The following is a 16,240-nucleotide window of genomic DNA, read 5'->3' on the forward strand; positions in this document are numbered from 1 at the left end:
TTCTGCTTCTGGTGAATACTTCGTGACCTTGGTCAAGTCACTTAACTCTCAATACCTTCAGGCAGTGATCTATGCCTATAAATCACAAGTTCAGACAACTTCCCCAAAGCACATAGAAACATATAAAGCCAGTAAATAGGTTCTTTGGGTAGCTGAGTGAATGTCACAAATGGATGGGTATGATGATGGAAGAGGAGCCTAGGTCCTTAGCCTGCATCTTTTATTGGAAATACTCAGAGCATTGATTAGCTTTTAAAAAAACATGCCAGGCAACCACAATGACATCTTTATTGAACAGTCTCCTATGTTAAAGAAAATAATGTATATATTCACATACAGAGCTTCTGTATATCATATTTGAAACTGTCCTGACAAGTTAAATTGAAATTCTCTATTAAGGATGGATATTCAAAGAATTTCAGACATTCAAAGAATTGTACATATTTCATACAGACCCCATGTAAATATTTGGAGTGAGGAATAATAAAAGCCCTGGTATGAAAGTTAACCTGGAATTTAGGGGACAAAGCGAGAGAATCAGCCCCGGTGAGATATTGGTCCCTTCACACCAAGGCCTTCAAGGAAGGAGAACAGTCTGGGATGGACTCAGAAGAAGTGGATCCCTGGAGCCACGTCATCATCCTCCAAGAAGGGGTCATTATTTACAAGGAATTTGTAATGCACAGTGGAGTTTGGGGACATTAGGGAGAAAAATCCCTTTTGCACTTAGGTTAACTGCCCCTATATATATTACTGGGTCTTAGGACCAAAGCTCACCTCTGCAGGCTTTCATGACAAATTCCCCCTAGAGATAAAGATTTGGAAATAGACTAAGGCTTCCCCTCAACTCAGATTCTTTGCCCCTGGCAAGCATCTATGATCTCTGACAGCCTCTGGGTCACCACAAATACGCTTTGGAGATTAAGAAATATTTTAAGGTACAAAGATTGTTTGAAAAAATTCAGGAGACAGTTTAATGAAAAAATAACAAAATTATTTTCTTATTTTTTTAAAAAAAGCTTTAAAATTAATAAGCCTTTTAAAATAACAAAGCTGTGTGAAGACAGCTTGAGTAAATGATTGACAACCTGAGGGACAAGAGGGCCCAAGACAGCCTCCACAATCCTGATGTCATGAAAATATTTCAGGACTGCATATCCCCACATCAGAAAGGAAAAAAGTTTAAAAGGTTGACTTCTAAAAGAAATGTAACAGAGACAAAGGAAAAATGACTTTTGAAAAAAAAAGCCACAGCTATTTCTAACCAGTGTTTAAAATATGAGTCACCAATCTGTTTGCCAGTGACCAGTAATGTTTCATCCTCTCTACTAAAAATTGCAAGATCCTGGAGGGCAGAGATTATAATATTTCTTTTTTTTTTGCATCCTTCCACCTCACTCCTAGTGCCAGCTAGGGACACCAACAAATGGTATGCGTTTGATACTTCTTGTATTTTGAGCTGAATACAATAAAAATAAAAATAAAGGTGGTCATAATTTATTAATCAAAAAGAAAATTCATCAATCCAATGGAAGCGTTGATGTCCACATAGAAGTGCTGCCATAGTAAGGATACTCAATGAGAAACTTAACCACAAAGATACTAGAAATGGACCATGGTCCTAAAGAAGATTGATTTACATGAGGGAAGAAAAGGAGAGTGGTCCCTTTGGTCTGGCAGAAAATGACTTTTGACCTTTCCATACCCCTGGGCTGTCATTAACACACTGCTCAGGCAGCATTAACTCCTGTTCAAATGCTCAGATGCGAAACATGTAAAACAAGTTGCCTTATTTCAGTTTTTCTTATCTTTCCACTTCCTCTTTCTGCCTGTTTCTCTCCTAGAACACTGGTCTACTTCTCCTGTACAGTCATGGAGACAGTCTGTTTTAGTATTCAGTGACTCACAATGACCCACTAGGATTTTTTTTTTTCTTCACTAAAGGGCTAGCTGGGAGGCCATGCCCAGCACACACATCTGTGAGGAAGTATTTGCAAAAGGTACTCATTGCCTGCACCAGCAAGCCTAGAAAGCAAACCACACCGCAAAAATGAAAACTAATATACACAATTTGTATCTCTCTTTTTAAAAAAAATCCAAACCCAAACCAACTTTTCATTGAGCCCAGAGTGTGTTACTTCTTAGGCTGGTGTCTTGCTAACAAGGGTGAACATTGCATGCTCTTATCTCCTTCTTGTCTTTGCAGCTGGTAAACTGGGAACTTTTAAATCTCTTCTTAACGGTCATGTAGCGCTCCTGAATTCCACCCCCACACAGTTTGGTACATTCTGACCAGGCGGTCCATGGACGCATCCTACAGCCTGAAACAAAGACAAGTATTTCTGGGAAGATTTCCAGGACCCGCTCAGTAGCTCTCATGGCTAAACTCTGGCAATCAGATAATGTTTCAGAGCAGTTGCAGGTGATATTATGTATTTCTGTGCTGGTGGAAGGGTACAGTGGAAAGAGTGCCAGTGTTAGGATCAGAACACCTAGGTTTGAATCCTACCTCAGATCTGTGTAACCCCGGGGGGCAAGTCAATTAAATTCTCTAACACTCAGTGTCCCCACTTAGAAATTGATGGATTTAGAATACATGATTTCTTTCAGCTCTAAATTTTGTATGTGATTCTATGCTTCCATCACAATAATTTGTTTAATTCACTAATGGCTAGTGTCCTCACTATGGGTTAAAAGGATCAAAGATTTAGACCTTAGACACCACTGAACCCAACCCCCTTTATTTTATAGATGAAGCAACTGAGGAGTCAGAGACAAGCGATGTGACTTGCGTAGGGTCACACAGTGAGTAAATGTCCAAATAGGATTTGAATCCAGATTTTCTTTCCTCCAAATACAGTGCTCTATCCACTACTCCATGTTGCCTCTGTATTATTGCTGTTAGCCTAATAAAAATTGCATTTACTCTTTGAAATAGTTAGCTTTAGGAGGAAAGGAGTAAAGTGAACGTTATTTAAAATGTTTCTGAGGCTCAGAAGACATTCTTTTGGTATGAGAACACAAATCAAGGGAATAGAAGAGGTCCTAGAAGCTGTGTTCATGACGAACATGGTTTGTAAAGAGATATCTGGGGAGTGTTTGATCTTAGGCATGATTTATTATAGTTGGTAATGAAGGAGAAAGTGTGGAACAGCAAAAAGAGCCCAGGACATAGTCTGATGGACATGTGTTTGAATTTCACCTCTGTTACTTACTACCTGTGTGACCTTAGACAAGTTGCTTAACCTTTCTGGGCCTCAGTGTCCTAAAGTGTAAAAAATACCAGGGCAGGGATATGACTTCTTATGTCCACTCTCAATCAAAGCCTAGTTCCCTATGATCCTTTTAAGCTGCTCTTTTGACTTTAACAGTATAAAGTTCTTGAGGTATCATCCCCAAAATGGATCTCCAAAGATCCTTTCTACTGATTTTATAAATGAGTTTCTAGGACCAAGTACCAAACTGGCAATTGTGTATAGGGAGTTCTTTGGTCAGCTGAATTAGGTTACTGGGTAGTAAGCCTTTGTTTGGGACTGGTTGTATCTTTCTGTGGAGGTGGTGTATGCATGCCTATTACAATCTTGAGAGGACTGGGGTGAGGGGGCATTTACTAGTTAGGGGGCACAGTGGATAGAGCACCTGGTCTGGAGTCAGAGAAAACCTGAATTCAAATCTGGCCTCGGACGCTTACTAGCTAGGTGACCCTGGGCAAGTCACTTAACCCCGTTTGCCTCTATTTCCTCATCTGTAAAATGAGTTGGAGAAGAAAATGGCAAACCACTCTAGTATCTTTGCCAAGACAACCCTAAATGGGGTCATAAAGAATCAGACATGACTGAAACAACTGAACTACAAAGCTAAGCCATGAGTTGTATTGGACATCGTACATTGTACATATCCTAGCTCTGATCCTTACGATATGTACAACCTTGGGCCAGGAACTTAACCCCACTGGGCCTCAGTTTCCTCATATGTAAAGTGATTGGTTGGACTAAATGACCTCTAAGATCCTCTCCTGTTCCAGCTCTATCATCCTACGTGACTTCTGGGACATGAATGAATATATTATTGCTTCATGAGAGCTTGAATGAGCTTGTGTCACATTGTTTTCAAGTCACAATGTCCATTAATTGTTATACATAAATGCATTTCTATTGTTTTCTCTGGCTTGTTTCATCCTGAGAAAGTTAGCTCCAGGGATAGCTTGAATCATCTAGCCCGAATCCCTTAACACTGGAAAAGAATGGCATCTTGGCAGCCAGCCATAGAGAATAACAGGGACCTCTAGGGGCTCTGAGCAAGAAGAGTCACTCTGGAGGAGCAAAGAAACACAAACACCACCACCACCTTTGAGATTTTCTTGTTAAAACATAGAACTCCCAGTCTGGGAGGAAGGAAATCCCAAATGAACACTGTTATTATTAACATGTAGGTTGTTGGGCAGCTAGGTGGCGCAGTGGAGTTAGGAGGACCAGTTCAAATCGGGCCTCAGACACAACACTTACTAGCTCTGTGACCCTGGGCAAGTCACTTAACCCCAACTGCCTCACCAAAAAACAAAAACAAAAACAAACCATGTAGGTTGTCTACATTACTTCTCTTTATATACTCTGTGGTCCATCCAAAATGACCTTCTTGGTGGTCCACACACACACCTGTTGTTCAGTCATGTCTGACTTTTTGTGACCCCATATGGGGTTTTCTTGGCAAAGATACTGGAGTGGTTTTGATTTCCAGCTCATTTTAGAGATGAGGAAATTGAGACCAACAGGGTTAAGTGACTTTCCCAGGATCACACATTAACTTAGTGTCTGAAGCAGATTTAAACTCATATCTTCCTGACTCCAGGCCTGGCATTCTATCCATTGTGCCATCTGGCTGCCCAGGCTTATTATATGCATTATTCCTTTTTTATGGACTCCATAGCCCAGCCAAATTAACCAACTTGTTATTCTTTGTTTTGTTTTGTTTTGGTTTTTTTGCGGGGCAATGAGGGTTAAGTGACTTGCCTAAGGTCACACAGCTAGTAAGTGTCAAGTGCCTGAGGTCAAATTTGAACTTGGGTCCTCCTGAATCCAGGGCCGGTGCTTTATCCACTGTGCCACCTAGCTGCCCCCAACATGTTATTCTTTATACAGCATCTCATTTCCTCCTCTTAAAATTGTCAGTTTTCTATATGAAGCCTTTCAATGATTCCTCCAGCTGTATCTATTTTGTATATATTTACACAAATGGATGGTATCTCAATAGAATGTAAGCTCCTTGAGAGAAGGGGCTTTTTCTTCTTCTTTTTTTTTTGGGGGGGGTACTGCAGGGCATTGAAGGTTAAGTGACTTGCCCAGGGTCACATATATAGTAAATGTCAAGTGTCTGAGGCCAGATCTGAGCTCAGGTCCTCCTGAATCCAGGGCTGGGGCTTTATTCACTGTCCTCTTCTTTTTAAATTTCATATTCCCAATGCTTAGTACAATGTAAGGTGGGTGCCTAGAAGGCACCTAACAAATACTTGTTGATTGATTGATAAGTCATAAAATCTTCTGTATCAAAGGGAACTCCCTTTCCTAAGAAAATCTTCTCTGAGAAGACTATGCTTCTCTTCTCAGGCAAGCCCCTAGCCTGGCCCTGTCAATGAAGAAACGTACCTGGATACTGCTCACCATCAGACTCTTCTTTCAGGGGTTCACTCCTTCTGTTTTCACGGACCTCTCTCCAGCGCATTTTCTGGATCAATGGGTTTCGGAGGCATTTCCTAATTCGGCATTTTTTCCGTTGCACAGTTTCTGGACAGGGAGCTCCTCCAAACTGTGGCTCCATCTTGATCATCCGGGTCCTGATCATATGGCCTTTCCCACAAGACTTGTTACATTCAGACCACTGGGACCATTCGGTGAGCTCACAGTCAATGGCTGGCAAGGGAGGAAAATGAGAGTCATCAGTGGAGATTGACCCTTTATTATTCCTGGTAAATTCCATTAGTGAATCCCAAGGAATCAGTCAAGTGTGGTATGCTTAGTGTCCAGAAGGTACTTTTTAGTCACCAAAGTCAGAAGCTGACATTATCTTTCTGAGAATATGCCTGATGAAGTATATGGCCTTTTAGTTATCTTCAAAATATAGTAGAGTACATTTGGTTCCTGGCATATAGATGCTTAATAATTGCTTGCTGATTAATTATGACAACTGAGTTTTAGATTTCTGATTCAGCTACCCAATTTATGTTTATAGAAGTGAGTGAGTGTGTGTGTGTGTGTGTGTGTGTGTGTGTGTGTGTGTTGGCTGGGTCAGGGTTAGAGCTACAGCCAGAGGAATTTAACGGAACAGGAAGTCAGGAAAATCTACCAGTTTTGTATTCAATCTTTGTTGTTGTTGTTGCTCCTCCTTTGTTCTTGAAGACCAACGACATCAGAAAGGTGATGTCACTGAATGGAGTATTCAATCTTCACACAATTAAGGATTGGTTGTATTTTTTGGAAACACTTTTAAATCTTGTATCTACTTTAAAGGTTAGTGGGTTAAATTTCCCAGAAAGCAGCTCTATCCTAAGAACTGTACTCAGATGAGAGGGGAAGTAGTGAAGATGGAGAAGAGAAGGGGGAAGAGGGAGAGAAACCAGAGAGGGACATGGGGCCATGACCCAGAAACTGGGTTCCCTGCACTTACGGCACTCAGGCAGCATGCACTTCTCCACCTGCTCCAGCTCTTCGTTACAGTCTCCAAGCTCAGCAAGAGATTTCAACATTCTCTGGCGGGTCCTCATTCCCTTCCCACAGGTCACACTGCAGTCACTCCATTCCGACCATGCAGATAGCAAGCAAGGGATGGTATCTAGCCCAAGAGTCAATTGTTAGAAATAAGAATAAGCCCCCTTTGGTGGAGCTTTCCCTGATCCTTAGGTTCTGACTTATGTATAGACAAGTGTCTATCAGGGTGTTTAATGAAATCAAATGACCATGGTATTGGGCCATATGGTGGTGTATTTGATCAAGACTTGACATTGTGGAATAAGGTGCACAATATGTTACTCCCATACTGACTGTTAGGGGAAGCATCTCCTTCATCTTTATCCCATCCCATCCTATTCTATCAGGTAGCTAGAAATGTGCCATTAGCACCTGTAAAAGTTGAGGGAAGACAGTGCTGCAATAGGACATTCAGGAGGGAACTGCTAAATAGATACAGAGGCACTGAATTTGCAGGCATAGAACCTGGGTTCAAATCTCCATCCAGTGACTCACTAGAAGTGTGGTCTCAGTCAAGTTACTTCAGTCGCCTGGACCCTCGGCTTCCTTATCTATGGAATAAAGGTGGTGCCCATAATCTCAGTGAAGCCTAGAAGACCAGGCATCAGATATATTGTAGAGGGATTCTTGTTCCACTCTGGTTTGGACTAGGTAGCCCCTAAAGTCCTTTTCAATTCTTAGGTTGGGACTATATATCACATATTTGTGTATATGTTTAGCTTTAGATACTAGATTTTTTTTTGCATATAATTGTATTTGTATGTGTTGTTTCCCCAAATATCTTTTAAGATTCTTGGAAGGCAAGAACTGTTTCCTTTTTGGCTTTACAGGTCCCAAGTCTAATTCTAAGAGACAGCTCCAAGGCAAGTCAGTTAAACTCTGTGTCCTATATAACTATCAAAGACTATAAATTTCAGAGAAGGTCCAACGTGTATTGTGAGAGGAGTTTCTTTTCTTTCCTTTTTTAAATTTTTTAAAAAATTTTTTAGTGAGGCAATTGGGGTTAAGTGACTTGCCCAGGGTCACACAGCTACTAAGTGTCAAGTGTCTGAGGCTGGATTTGAACTCAGGTCCTCCTGAATCCAGAGCCAGTGCTTTATCCACTGTGCCACCTAGCTGCCCCTGAGAGGGTACTGTGCCTGGCATAGTGTCTGCTTAATTCACACTTTCTGATTGATTTTGATCAAAATTGCCTTATTTTACAAATCAAGCAGCTACCTCTTTAGATGACAGTATAAAAAATAAGCAAACATACTTTCTGTAGGCCACATAAATTTCTCACACATTTATAGTAATACTTTTCAAATGTATATAGTTGCTATTAGGATTGATAAAATATAAATTAATTTTAAAATGTTAGCTAAGTTATAGTTTTTGTCACACTTTTTTTTTCCAATGACTAGGTCTTAGCACAAATAACATCATGGGGCATATGTCCAATTTTTTAGTGTTAGGGATCTTCATATTCAAAAATATTGGGGAGCATTGGACTATACAATCTTTTATGATTGTAGACACGAGCTGGAGAGAACCTTAGAGCTCACATAATCTGACCCACACATTTTACACCTCAGGAAACTGAGACCCAGGGAAGTTAAGCAACTTTTCAGAGGTGACAGAGGTAGTAGCCAGGATTTGAACCTAAATCTTTCCCATCTCAAAAATGTTATTTTTACTACTTTATTTTATTCAATTAGTTACTTCCAAGAATGCATTTAGGTGCTGGCAGAAATGGTTTAGCCTAAAATTTTGTCCCCTAAGACAGGAGGCAAACTCTATTGCAAGAATCCCATATTCCTGGATACTGCCCATCTGCCTGCCTCCTGGAGCCCCAAGCCACTAGCTTCACTTTGCAAGGACTTCTTGGCAGTAGAATCCTTTAGCATTGGCTCAGGCTCCATAATTGGAGAGGAAGGCTGGACCAAGGGATGCCTTTGGCTGATGCAACATGTGCAGAAGGGCCAAGGACCTTGCTGGCTCTCAATGGGGGCTAATGACTCACGGCACTCTGGCATCATGCACTTCTCCACCTCGCTGGTTTCTGCCTTGCACATGGAGCCATCTGCTGGGCTCATCTTGATCATGCGGTGTCGTTTTCTCATGCCCATCCCACAGGTGGCGCTGCATTCATCCCACTCTCCCCATTCAGTTGTAAGGCAGCTGCTGGGAGCTAGTCAGTTTCATCAGAAAGAAAGAGAGAGATGAGGAAGACTTAGAGAATAGATCTGGTTTAGAAGTCCTTAAGGCAGGGGTTCTTAACCTGAGGCCCACAGGACCCCTCCCCATCATCCCCAAGAAACTCATGGATAAGAATTCATGGAGTCTGTGAACTTAGATGAGACAAAAAATGTACATTTCTATTATCCCTAACCTCTAACTGATATTTAGCATCTCCTTCCATCATGAATGTAGGCAACAAATATTATTGTGATAAGATTCCATAGGCCTCACCAGACTGCTAAGAAAGGTCTATGACACACAAAAAGGTTCAGAAACCCTGCCTTAAGATATCTGTCACAATACAGAGACAGACGCCTTCAGCCTTGCACTCACAGCACTCCTCATTGACAGTACACTTTTCCGTTTCCTCGGTGGGCACAGTGCATACAGACCCATCCTCAGGGAACTGTTTCACGTATCTCTCGCGGGAACGCATCCCAATGCCACAGGAGATGCTACATGGTGACCAGGTGATCCATTCTGACATGGTGCAGGTGGAACCATCTATAACAGAAAGGCAAAGATTTCAGCTAGGGCTATGGGTCTCCCAGTCATCCTTCTTTTGTCTAAATGAGGTGCTACAGGATAGATGAAATCACGAGTTGCTCTGTAAAGTCCAAAGCAAGAAAAACAGGAATATCAAAGAAATAAAGCAAAAGAAAAACTCAAAGTCAAGGGTAGACAAATAATAATCATAACCAGAATACAGAGGCAATGTCATGTAGTGGATAGCCAACCTGGGAGTAATGAAGACCTTAACCTCTCACTCAATGCCCTAGGCAACTCTCTAAAACCTTAAGTTGCCAGAGAAGGTGCCAACCTGAATTGGTAGTGATAGTTTCCTTAGTTGGGAATTCCTTATATCAATGAAATCACAAGTCCAGACCCTATCCCTATCTAATCATTATAGATAGACAGACAGATGGACAGACAGATATGTGAAACATATTACTCTTGGGTTGGGAATGGGAGGAGGGAGAGGGGGAGAGAGGTGGGGAGAGAGAGAGAGAGAGAGAGATTGATTTATCCCTACTGCTGAAGAAACACACATTTTTCTAAGGTACCCTGTATCCTGCTACAGCAGGGCAAGTTTGGGTACAACTTATTAACGTGATATACTCTTCAATGATCATGATCCTTTTTCTCTTAACTATTCCTCTTGTGCTCCTGGTCCTTTGGGAAGCAATGGTTCAATGGTCAAAGGAGGATGCAAGAGAAAAACCATGATTGTTCCATGGTTCAGTTTTGGGACTACAAAATTTTGTGCATTAGATGTCCACTTAAAAGCATGACATAAGATCACTAGAAACAAACTTCCTCTTTTTTAACTCATGAAGTCATGCCAAACATATATCCATATTAGCCATGTTGTGAAAAACAAAACCCCAAAAACCCCCATGACAGCTAGGTGGCGCCATACTTCATAGAGTACTGGGCCTAAAGTCAGGAAGACTCATCATCCCGAGTTCAAATGTGGTCTCAGACATTTACTAGCTGTGTGACCCTGGACAAGTCACTTAACCCTGTTTGCCTCAGTTTCTTCCTCATCTGTAAAATGAGCTAGAGAAGAAATGTCTAACCACTCCAGTATCTTTGTCCTGAAAATCCTAAATGGGGTCACAAAGAGTTGGACGCAACTGAAACAACCGAAAACACAGACAGAATAATAAAGGGTTCCAATTCTTTGCTACCCACATTGTATGTGTCCCTATTTTTTCTAAATCTCTTCCAGCACTTGCCATTTCCCTCATCTGTCATGTTAGTCAATCTGATAGATGAGGTTTTAATTTTGCCTTTCTCTAATAAGTAGTGATTTAGAGCATTTTTTCATGTGACTATTTCTTCTTCTTCTGAAAACTACTTGTTCATATCTTTTGAGCATTTATTAAGTGGGGGATGGATCTTATTTTTACAAATATGACTCAACTCCATATATGTTTGAGAAATGAGACTTTTATCAGAGAAATGTGCTGTAAATTTTTTTTTACTACAGTTTCCTATTTTCCTTCTAATTTTGGCTACATTAGTTTGTTTCTACAAGCCCTTTTTGATTTATATAGAGAGAGAGAATCAAAATTATCTATTTTATTTCCTGTGATCCTCTATATATCTTGTTTGGTCAGAAACTCTTCCCTTATCCATAGATCTGACAGGCACATTGTTCCATGCTCCCTTAATTTATTTATGATATTACTCTTTATTTCTAAACTATTTATACATTTGACCTTATCTTGATATTGGTGAGATGTTTATCTATCCCTAGTTTCTATCAAACTTCTTTCCAATTTTCCCAGGAATTTTTGTCAATGATGAGTCCTTGTCCTAGAAGTCTGGATCTTTGGGTTTGTCAAAGAGTAGATTACTATGGTCATTTACTACTGTATACTATGTACCTGATCTATTCCACTGATCTAGCACTTTATTTCTTAACCAGTGCAGATAATTTTGACCATTACTGCTTTGTAATACAGTTTAAAATCTGGTACACCTAGGCTACCTTCCTTCACATTTTTTTCATTGATTCCTTTGAAATTATTGACCTTTTGTTTTTCCAGATAAATTTTGTCATTATTTTTTCTAGCTCTATAAAATAATTATTGAGTAGTTTGATTGGTATGACACTGAGGAAGTAAATTAGCTTAGGTAGAAACAGTAAATTTTCAAGATCATTTGGTCAGGATGACCCCAAATCTCCCCATCTGAAAGATCATTTACTATACATAAGCCCGTTATGAGTTTAGTTTCATGAATTTGGGTTAGGAGGTGGAGACAGGAGAAGATGACAGCTTGAAATATTCATATTAAAAAGAAGCCCAAATGATAATGGGGCTCACTCAAGCTGGAGCCTTGTTCTTCATGTTCAGGAAGCATGAGGTGTTGCTGTGTTTAGATACAGAAAAATGCCCCCCGGAAACACCCAGAGATATTCTTCCTGCTCTTCTGTAGTGGTGAGGATGAGATACCTATTCCACAGCTGGATTGCAGCAGGGGGTGAGGTTCCCCAACTTAACCTCAGATAAACAAAGTAAAGCCTACTTTGATCTCATTGCTGTCATCACTACTTGTTCTTTCCTGGTATATACTCAGTGGGTGGAATAAGAAATACACTAAGTCACAAACCTCAACTGAGTTAAATGTCCATGACATAGAGAATCACGGCCACTTTAGTGATAATTAAATATTTATGAATACAAACAAAATTACTCACCAGTGGGCTTGGCTTTTTTTTCCTGGCAAAATTTTGGAAGTGATTATTAAAGGGATGGTTTTTGAGTACTTAGAAAAGGAAGAAATGATCATTAAAAGTGTGGGTCTAATTAAGAATAGGTCATGCCATGGAGGAAGTAAAAAGGGGTCCTAGGGAAGGTTTAGGTGCTGTTGGTCTGTCTCAAGAAGAGTATTGGCCATGGGATTTGACAACAGTCAATATTTGAAGCTTTCTGTGAAAATACAATATTACCCAAGTGGGAGAACTGACTACACAGGAGAAGACACTACATTTAAAGATCGAGCAACAAAGAATATCAAAAAAGGATACATAGCACCCAATAAACCTATTTTAAATTCTACTCCATTGGCTACCATCACTTTTGCTTGTTTGCTCAGCTTTGAATGGCCTCAAGTTTGTCAGTTATATCTCCTTTGTTGACCAAATCCTTACCTTCATCACTGCAGCCAGGACCCATGCATGGCTGGAAGTCTTGCGTGTCAGGGCATGGGACACTGAGGTCAAGTTGAGCTTTCAGCATGCGTTGTCGCATCCTCTTGCCTTTGTCACATGTAGATGAACTGCAGGCTGACCATGGGGACCAATTGGAATAGATGCAGGTCTCAGGGGTATCATCTGAAAAGAAGATTTAATCCTGTTAAATTTCTTTTTTTTCTTCATTGGTAAGAAAAGGTTTTGTGGATGCATTATCCCAGGGGCACAGAGGCTGATATGGAAATAAGGCCTACTTTCTATGTGTGACCATGGCGATAAGGTTATACGTTTCTTTCTCGTATTTTCTTCAGCACCCATGGTCCTGTTCATGGTTATTCTGGGCTTTTTGAAAGGGAAATACTTTAGGTTCTTTTCTACATGTGATCTTACATCATAAAGAGTACCTCATTTAGGAGTTCTCTACTAATAGGCCTCCCACATTTCCACCTATGTTCAACCCAGGTGTTTCATTGAGATTGTTTGAATGTGACCCTAAGTTCGTCTTCTTTTTTTTTTGTGAGGCAATTGTGGTTAAGTGACTTGCCCAGGGTCACACAGCTAGTACGTGTCAAGTGTCTGAAGCTGGATTTGAACTCAGGTCCTCCTGAATCCAGGGCCAGTGCTTTATTCCACTGTGCCACCTAGCTGCCCCTATGACCCTAAGTTCTTGAAGATGGTTAGTGGCACACAGGTCACACCAAGCTGCACAACCTTTTAGCACAGGCCCAGAGATGGGTTGTATGTATTATAGAGGTACATCATGCCATCAACATCATCATCCTCCCTCACTTTAAAATTTACAAAGCCCTTTATATGTTATCTCATTTGCCCCTTGCATCAACCCTGTAAGTTAGGAGATATTATTATCCTTATTTTAGACATGAGGCTCAGAAAAGTTATGTGACTTGCCCAGGGTCATACAGTTAGTATGTGCCTGAACCAGAATTTGAACCCAGGATTTCCTGACTCCTGATCTAGCACTCTGCTTACTATATAGCACTGCTTCTCAAGGTTGAATATGGTGGGGAAAATTTTCCAGTCATAAGGGTTGCAGTCTGCACTAGTGAAAGGAGTGTCTACACTGGTAAAATTAAGAATACTTGAAGCATTAAAATAATGTCCTATAAACAGTAGCTGGATTCTGAAAAGAAGCTAGGAAGAAGGTTGGTGAGGAGGGGGACTTCTTGTAGGGAGAGTATCAGTGTCTTTTAAAAAAATTTTTTTCCATGTCTTTTAAATGAGGCAATGACTTCAAATAACTCAGATATTTTTGGTCCTAATTATAAGATATACAAACCAAATACTTAAACATCCATATCCTAAGAAGACAACTTAGTTATTATTTTAATATGTTTTTATTCCTAACATTATATAATGCCTACTGTGTCCCAGCCATCATGCTAATTGCTTTACAAAAATTATGTCATTTTGTTCTCACAACATCCTGGAGAGGTAGGTGCCACTATTACCCCCATTTTAGAGATGAGGAAACCGAGGCAAGCAGAGATTAAGTTACTTGCCCAAGGTCACAGTAAGTGTCTGAAGTTAGATTTGAACTTGGATTTTCCTGACTCCAGGCTCAGTCCTCTATCCACTGGGCCACTTAGATATAAATGCAACTTGATTTCTCAGGTGCCATAATCTGTCATTTGGACAAAGTCTATTAGCCCAGGGGCTCAGAGTCTGCATGGAATGCGATACTGACCTAATTGTCTGGGTCCTGACTCTTCATGCTGCTTTGTTGGTTTGCACAAGGTTGGCTCTCAGACCTTCTACCTCCATACTCTCCCTCAGTGATCTCATTTGCTTCTGTCATTTTACTAATGTGATGTTTAAAATCTAAATTGTGGTCGCCTTAAATTAGAAGCTTTAGCACCAGTCCTTGGGCATTAAACATTTATTAAAGCATACAGATATTCCCATGGAGTTCAGAAAGTTAAGAAAAAAGCCTATTTAGCCTAGAGTTCCAGCCTGGTCTGGTTCTTCCTCAAGTCCTCTGCCACAAGTCGCTTCAATCACGAACTCTCTCCAGCAAACTGATTGTGGAAGCTTTTTATAGGTTGGAACAGAGGCGGTCCTTACACACTGCTTCAAGCTGATTGGTTGGCATCATCCAAATCCATTGGTTCTGAAGGTGTTCTCAAGGTATGATTACAATCCAGTTAACTTGAAGTAGGCTAATCAGCAATTAATCACTCTCACTTGATTCAATCAGTCTAGATTAATCTCCAGGTGGGTCTTTGAGTATCTACTAAATCTCATTATTTCATCACTCTAGTTACCACCATGCAGCGACACCTCCACTTTGAAGCCTTCCCTGAGCCCTCCCCCAAATAAAAGTATTCTTGTACTCCTTGAATATTTTTAGGTTACTTTGTTTTGCTCTCTATACTCTACCTTGTAGATACAACTCACAAGTCAATTGTTAGTAAAATTGCTGTTTAGTCATTTTTCAGTCATGTTTGCCTCTTCATGACCTCACTGGAGGTTTTCTTGGTAAAGATACTGGAGTGGTTTGCCATTTCCTTCTCCAGCTCATTTTACAGATGAGGAAACTGAGGCAAACAGGGTTAAGTGACTTGCCCAGAGTCACACAGCTAGTAAGTGTCTAAGGCTAGATTTGAACCTAGGTCTTCTTGACTCCAGGCCCAGCACTCTATTCACTGTGCCACCTAGCTGTTAGTGATGCCCCCTTCTCAAATGTGTGTGTGTATGTGAAGCATTTACTTATGTGTGTCCATGTTGCTGCTCTCCCACATACGCACACACACACACACACACACACACACACACACACACTTGAATTTAAGCTTCTTGAAGGAAAGAACTGTTTCCATTTTTTCCTAGGTATATCTAGTGCCTAGCCCATAATAAACACCAAATAAATGCCTACTGAGTTGTCGAATATGTAGATATCCTATAATATCTAGTTAGATGTAAGGATTATAATTGTCATTTTTATTGTGTATCCTCAGAATCAAAAAACATGCCTTGAATATAGTTGACACTTATGAAATGCTTGATATATTGAATCTTCCATTCCTGCTGATACCATCCTGGTCCAACAGCTCATTACTGATTCCCTTTGACTATTATAACAGTTTCCTGTTTTCTTTTTCTGGGCTCTTTTCTCTCCAAATCGATTCATGGCCAGATTAATTTTTCCTAAAGCACAGTTCTGATCATGTCACTCTAAGGATGCCAGTCAGACAATAAGCATTTATTAAGTATTTACTATATGCCAAATACTGTACTACTCACTGGAGATATGAAAAGAGACAAAATATAATTCCTACCCTCAAGGAACTCACAATCTAATATTGCATTCAATGGCTTTCCTAATGGCCCACAAAGGAGAGAGCAAGAATAAAAGAAGACAAGATGGAGCATCAGTAAACATTTAAGGGACAGGGATGAGGTAACTATGTGGCACAGTGGATAGAATGCTGGGCCTGGAGTCAGGAAAACTTGAGTTTAGATTCTGCCTTAGATACTTATGAGCTGTGTGATGCTGGGCAAGTCACTTAACTTCTGTTTGCCTCAATATCTCTATCTCTAAAATTGGGATAATAATAGT

General features: G+C 40.4%; 1 protein-coding gene across 1 annotated transcript in view; it reads right to left on the reverse strand.

Annotated features, from left to right (window-relative positions):
- Positions 1–272: 272 nt before the first annotated feature.
- The window catches only part of SPON1 (spondin 1), a 378,636-nt gene continuing 362,668 nt past the window's right edge, over positions 273–16,240 (reverse strand). The window contains exons 11-16 of the mRNA XM_043971364.1: positions 12,622–12,804; positions 9,294–9,464; positions 8,743–8,910; positions 6,661–6,825; positions 5,643–5,906; positions 273–2,321 (exon numbers count right to left, since the gene is read on the reverse strand). Of these exons, the coding sequence (XP_043827299.1) occupies positions 2,158–2,321; positions 5,643–5,906; positions 6,661–6,825; positions 8,743–8,910; positions 9,294–9,464; positions 12,622–12,804 (1,115 nt within the window). The 3' untranslated portion in view covers positions 273–2,157. The remainder of the gene's footprint in view (positions 2,322–5,642; positions 5,907–6,660; positions 6,826–8,742; positions 8,911–9,293; positions 9,465–12,621; positions 12,805–16,240) is intronic.

Source organism: Dromiciops gliroides, chromosome 6 (assembly GCF_019393635.1).
Source record: "Dromiciops gliroides isolate mDroGli1 chromosome 6, mDroGli1.pri, whole genome shotgun sequence".
Classification (NCBI taxonomy): domain Eukaryota; kingdom Metazoa; phylum Chordata; class Mammalia; order Microbiotheria; family Microbiotheriidae; genus Dromiciops; species Dromiciops gliroides.